Here is a 6,223-nt window from a genome sequence, read left to right as displayed (position 1 = left end):
ATACCCAAGCAACAAACTTGAGACTAACAACTCTAATTTAGTTATAAATCTCCTTAGAAGACAATTTCCTGGAATTTTTGATTGCTCTAGAGTACCATGCTAGCAGAACTGCAGGTATCTTAGGTGTTATTACGGAGCTTGCAGGAGACCTGGGGAACTGAGCTCAGTATGTACAACTAAAAGCGAAGAAAGTTACAAAGGTACAGAGCTGTTGTAAAGAGACTTTGTAATCTTATTAATAACATGTGCCAGTGTTTGAGCCTTTAGTATTATGTCTAGATGTGGATAAGAGAACCTAGGATTTTATCTACTGATGTTTTACATTTTAGTTACTTACTGAAATTCAGTACCAACACCGTGCACGCTTACTCACTGGTTTTGATTAAACTGATGTGCTGAAGCCTGGTAAACAGATGTTTATGAGACTACTTCTTCTAAAGGCTCTCTGTATTATAGGTGGTTATATATATAGTGATAAGGTACCAGTGAGATAAGAACTTGAGTATTCTACAGAATGCATTCCTAACTCCATTTTAGGAACTAGAAAATGACAAGATTTCAAGGTTTCTTGCAAAACAATTCTTGGAAAAGTTAAGTTTGTGGTTCCTTGACATGCTAGGCTTCAGTCTATACCATTTTAAGTTTTTAACACTGAATTTTGAAATAAAAAGAACCCTTGTAAATCAGCTTTTTCAGTGTTTTCTGGAGAAGATTCTTTAAAAACATACAGGAGATGCATACAAAATAAAGTTCCAAATATGCTGTGTTGTTACTGTCTTTGAATAGTGAAGATCTTAAAAAATTCTGGCTGTTTCTGTTAGATATTAGGAATATTCTATGAAAGTCATAATCTTGAATTGCATATATTTCTTCTGTGGAATTCCAGTGGCAAGTGTTAAAGTTTTGAATTGGAGGGAAGTAGGTGATGACAAACAGCTTCTCAGCTGTGGACTTCATAGTGGTCTGTAACAGGCTCCATCACAGCTGGATTTGTTACTACTTGCTTAGAGCTAAGGTTGACCTTCAGCTAAGATCAACCTTTGTGTCAAGGTAAGTATTGCCAATGATCACCACCACTAGCTGAATTGCTAGTGAACACTGAGCAGTAGTTCATGCATAAGGGAAAGAAGCCCACAATGCCATCACTCACTTTTGATGGCATTTTGCATCCTCTTTCTGTTGATGTAGATGACAACAACTGTAACCCAAAGAAGCATCACTGTCCTGGGTTGTTGTTGGGAGAAGCCGCTGAGCCGTTTTGCCTCATGGTGGCAAAGTAGGACTACTGACTTATTTGAAGAAGGAAAGATAACGGTTTTCTTGCTGGCTTTTCCTTAGTCCCTGGAAGTTTGATTCTCTCCTCAGTCAGCAAATAGTAAGGGCTTAAGCTTTGCCTTGTGCTGGTAATTATGACAAAGGATTCCAGACCACTTCTAGTTCACAACTTCTTGTAGTTGTGGTTCAGAATGTTTGCAAGCCAAATACTGGTACCTCGTGTCCTACATGTCTACATCTTTTATGTGAAAATAAATGTTCTGATTTGCTTTACTAACCTATACTAGTCTGCTCCTTTCTGTTTCTATAGCATTAAATGGGTAGGAAAGAAATGTGTATAAATATATTGCCTGCAGTTGACGTAGAAACTTACCTAAATACATACCCTATATTCAATATATTGCTTCTATCCAGAATTGTTTACTTACTCTTAAAATCTAGGTTACATTATTTAGGTGAAGTGAGGAGATGGTTAGACATCAGTGTTGCTAACTAACTGTGGGGTTTGACTTTTAATTGGATTAAGTTAGGTGACTTACTACTTTCTTGTCTGTACCCTTTGGTAACAGTTTTCCATGATAGGAGCTACTATGAGGCATGACTTAATGTTTGAATGGTTCATTGACCAAAGCTGGGCAGTATTGATACCAGGTGTTTTTAAATGAGGAGAAATAGTTAAAGCCTGCATAGTTATGGATGGCAGAAATCCAGATTGTGATGGTGGTACTAACACAGTAGACCTGTACACTTCTATTAGGCAGTCTGATTTTCCCTGCTTTCCAAAGCTTGAAAATAATGTGGTGGTACTTCTTGTTTTCATGTCCGTTTTGTTGAAAAAATGAGCTGTGGATGAAAATGTAAGCTGCTTGTGCACAGGAAGAAACTTTAGAAGTGTGTTAGTCCTTATAATGGGCAAAATGAAGAAATGGACAAAGTATACAATGCTGTTGGGGTAACCTTGCTGCCACAAGGTTTGGAAAGTATGAAAATAAAGACTGCAGCTTTAATACTATGAGCCCTTTTTCTTCCTCTGTTCAGATAAGAGAATCTTACAAGCTGCTGATGTACCACTGTTAAAGCAGACTTCTGTAACCTTCCAGCTGCATCAGTTAATACAAGTTTTTGGATAGTTCAGACTACAAATCCATTTATGTTTTCAAACTGCACAAAAGCCTTATTTCCTAAAGACTTCAATGTTTCTGGTTTCACTCTTGACTGTACTAGCATTCCAAAAGAAGAAGAATGGTAATTTTTTGGTTTTTTTTTAAAGGAGCTTCACAGCTATAAAGGGGGCAGAGAGAAGCAGACAATGTTTTTTTTTTCCTTTTTTTTTTTTTCTTTGATTGTTCAAAACTGAAAAAGCAACTTCACTTTTATACCTCCACCATTCAGGAAAATAGTGTGTATGCAAAGTGAACTCAGCAGCCTTAGATACAAATGAATGCTTTGTAAGTCTACAGATCTGATAACTCTGCTCACATCCTTCCATCAGCAGCACTGTAGGCTCCTTCCAAGATCCTGAAGGCTGGAAAGAGGAAATTCAAAACTTTGGATGGCGATCTGGTTGTTTGTCAGAAGTGGTTAGTTTAGCATGTTACACATGCAGGCACAAATGCATGTGTAGGGGCACGTAGGGGAAAACTATGTGGTCAGTGGACCTGAATGGGTGGGAAGGTCGTAAAGCTTGGTATTCCTTTGAAAAATGAGATGTGAGACCATTAGTACAACACACATTGATCTTCAGTTTTGAACAGGCCACAGGCATTTCAGAATCTAGTCTTGGTAAGGCAAATAAAAGATTGGGGTTTTTTTCCTGAAAATTCGAAGTGATGGTGAATCTGCTGCCACCCTTCGTGAATGAGGATTTGAATTTATTATCACATGGTGTGTTTTAGAAATAGTAATTTAGAAATTGTTATTCAACATTCAGTTTCTGTTTTTTAGTCTACTCAGAGCCTTGTAACTTTGCTTGCTAGCTTGAAGAGTAATTTTTTTTCCTCACCCCCTTCTTGTGAGTAATTTCACTGCAAACAAATGTCCCAGCAGCTTTCTTTTTCATCAGCTAAAGTCAGCTCCTTGTGTCCTACTGCCTGGCATATTATCTAGTCTTGTCATTATTTCTGTGGTTCCTGTCAGAACTTTCTCCAGTTTACCTCCTCTTGCTTTTCTGCAGGGACCTACCTTAGAAACACAGATGGTGGAAGATGAAACTGAGACAAGTGAAGAACTGCCTCCACATTTGCAGGAAGAGCCTCCCGAAGGTACAGTACTTGCAGTCAATATAAACTCTGCATTAAGTTGTGAAAATATTCTGGCCAAGGATGTTTTTTTTAATCTATCTGTCTGTCTGACTTGAGAGCCTACATCCACCTACTTTCTGAGGTGGATAAAGCTTTGCCAGTGCTGACAGCTGAGCCAGCCTCCCAGCCAGAGGTCTAGCCAGCCCTTAAGCCTACTTCCGCATTCAAAGAAAGCTGCACCCACTGAGGTGCAGACATTCTCTTTAACAATATAGTTTCTGATTAAAATTGTTCTCCTCGATCATCCTGTCTGTAGGCTTAGGAATAAAATGCCTCCTTTACTGTTTTGTTTGTGATGACTTGAGCCTTCATTAGGGAAGGCTTCCTAAGTAGTCATCTATTCTCTCCTTACCTCTCTCTGCAGCATCCTGGTATTGAAATTGTCCCCAGCAGAGACTTGTCGAAGTTAGGTATTGTAGTGATTTTGTTTCTTTCCACCATCTCTCTTGGAAGCCAGTTTAGCCATCTGAGGAAGAGGCAGTGAGACACTGTCAGTCAGTAGGAGGCTCAAAAATGCCAATTTTAATTAAAAAACTTGTTTGCAGTGACATGCCCTGGATTTATACAGGGAACTGATTTTTCACACTGTGTAAACGTTGCCGACATTGTATATATGCAACAAAAAGGTGTTGCTTTCTTTTGAATAGAAGCTGCTAATATTGCCACAAATGGTACATTTTGAGCTTTGTTTCCAGTTCATTGACTTTTAAAACACATTCACTCATTATCATTGTGGATGGCTTAACAACCCAGAGAATGCTGAGATTCTTACTAGCAACTTACTGTTAAAATACCATGACATGTCTCTGGGAAGCATGAATGTGTTTTATATTTTTCCTTTAAGAGAATAAGATGCTGATACAGCATTTATGTTGACAGCTTTTTTTAAAGGAGGTATGAACCAAGTCAATGGCTTGAGGAATTTGCTGCCCCATCCCTTCTTGTTGAGCATTCTGTTACAGTTTTCTCATCAAGTTGTAATTTCTTGTTCTGTTCATATGCTGTGTGATGGCAATTACAGGATATAGAGGTAAATGAAAGGCAAATTTCTTTTTTGCAACTCCTAAAAAGCCAGAAGGAAATAAACGTGGAAGATGTTTTGATTACTAAAGATATTCAAAGAGGACATCATTTTTTAAATATTTTTTTTTAATGTCTTCTTTCCTGCCCCCCTCCCCCTTTCTTTGTAATGCCAAGTCAGCCTGTAATGACAATGCATTGTTGAATAAAAATTCTGGTCACTAGCTTGAGCTGATGATTACATGAGCCTAGAGGCCATATGCCAGAATGTAAAACATAGGAGATTGTCTTGTCTCATCAGTTTATCAGGTATAATCTTAGATTTTGGACTATGGCTTTGAATTGTGTAATCAGAAAGGGTTTTTTGAAGGTGGCTGAGTATTTTTTCCAAACTGAGTTTTTGTAATCAAAACTATTTGCTTCTGCCTGCAACCCTGCTGGTTTGAATGATGATGAAAAATGTCAGTATTAATATTCCACTTCTGTGTCTTGTTGGGTGGTCTAGCAGAAGCCTGTGCTCTGGATATGCCCATTCTGCTGGTGTGATGAAAAAGAACTGTTAACTGTTGAGCTGATGTGGTTAAGCAGTTGAACAGTAGATAAGTGTGAATTATTTTAAAATCCAAGCTCAGTATGTATTTTTTAAATTTACAGTGACTTTAGGAGTAGCAAAACAGGAGGGGTATTGAAAGCACAACTGAAACTAGAGACTGCCTGGGAGAAGAGGTGGAAAAATCGCTTCTAAAGAGAGGTGTCAGGATTATTCTGAATTTACTGCTGGTTCTGTGTCCTGGTGGAGCTGAGTAACATGAGTCTTCCTCAGAAGTTGCTGTCTGCCAACATAGATTGAATCAGAATGACTATAAAGATCATGTAGTTGCAGGAATTATTACAAATATATGAAATAAATAGATCTCTGAAGTTCTTTTACTATTAAATGCCATTAAGTGCTGTCTTCTTATTTTTGCTCTTATGCTGATTTCTGTTTTATTCTGATAGCACGTTCCTAGTGAAATGCTTTGCTATAAATAAGTAAACTACGTTGTTGTGACTGCTGCATCCTTGTTTTCTGGGGTCTGCTTGCTTTTTGGTAATGAGTGCTTAAGGGTTGAATAGCTCTCCTGAGCCTTTCTAGCACAATCCATTATTTCACCAGATAGTGACTTCTTTTTCTAGCTTGCACAGCATATATACATCCCTCCTGAAAGGGGGGGATTTGGAAGCAAATAAGTATTGCAGTAAAATAAACATTTACCCTTCAGAGTTAGTCATATACCTGCAGAGTGTGCATTGTGGCCTTCTGCAAACACGGGGACAATTTGCCAAGGCTGTCCCGTGTGTAAGTGAGCTCAAGTTGCACGCGTGGGCAGCGAGTGGGGCGGGACAGCAGACGTGGGGTTCGGGTCTTGGAGACATCAGGAAGTGTTGTGGTTTAAAAAGGAGATTGACCGGGAAATCCCTGAAAGGTGACCAAGGCAGAGGGCAGGATCTGTGTGTGACCTGCACGTTTTTATCTGCTGTCCAGCTTCTTTATTTAAATGAAGGCAGTGCCCGCGTGGGAGCGGAGCGGGACCCCGGCGCGGCCGCCAGGGGGCGGTGCGGGCGCGTCTGCCAGGGGGCAGTGGGGG

General features: G+C 39.3%; 1 protein-coding gene across 1 annotated transcript in view; it reads left to right on the top strand.

Moving 5' to 3' along the window:
* The first annotated feature begins 3,104 nt into the window (after nt 1-3,104).
* Nucleotides 3,105-6,223, top strand: part of LOC104390425 (transmembrane protein 263-like) — a 198,514-nt gene continuing 195,395 nt past the window's right edge. Inside the window, exons 1-2 of the mRNA XM_009999563.1 lie at nt 3,105-3,128; nt 3,449-3,536. Coding sequence (XP_009997865.1) covers nt 3,105-3,128; nt 3,449-3,536 — 112 coding nt within the window. The remainder of the gene's footprint in view (nt 3,129-3,448; nt 3,537-6,223) is intronic.

This window comes from Chaetura pelagica, unplaced genomic scaffold (genome assembly GCF_000747805.2).
Source record: "Chaetura pelagica isolate M959 unplaced genomic scaffold, ChaPel_1.0 scaffold55, whole genome shotgun sequence".
NCBI classification, from domain to species: domain Eukaryota; kingdom Metazoa; phylum Chordata; class Aves; order Apodiformes; family Apodidae; genus Chaetura; species Chaetura pelagica.
Note: the sequence above shows the minus strand (reverse complement) of the source record. Positions and strands in the feature narration are given on the sequence as shown.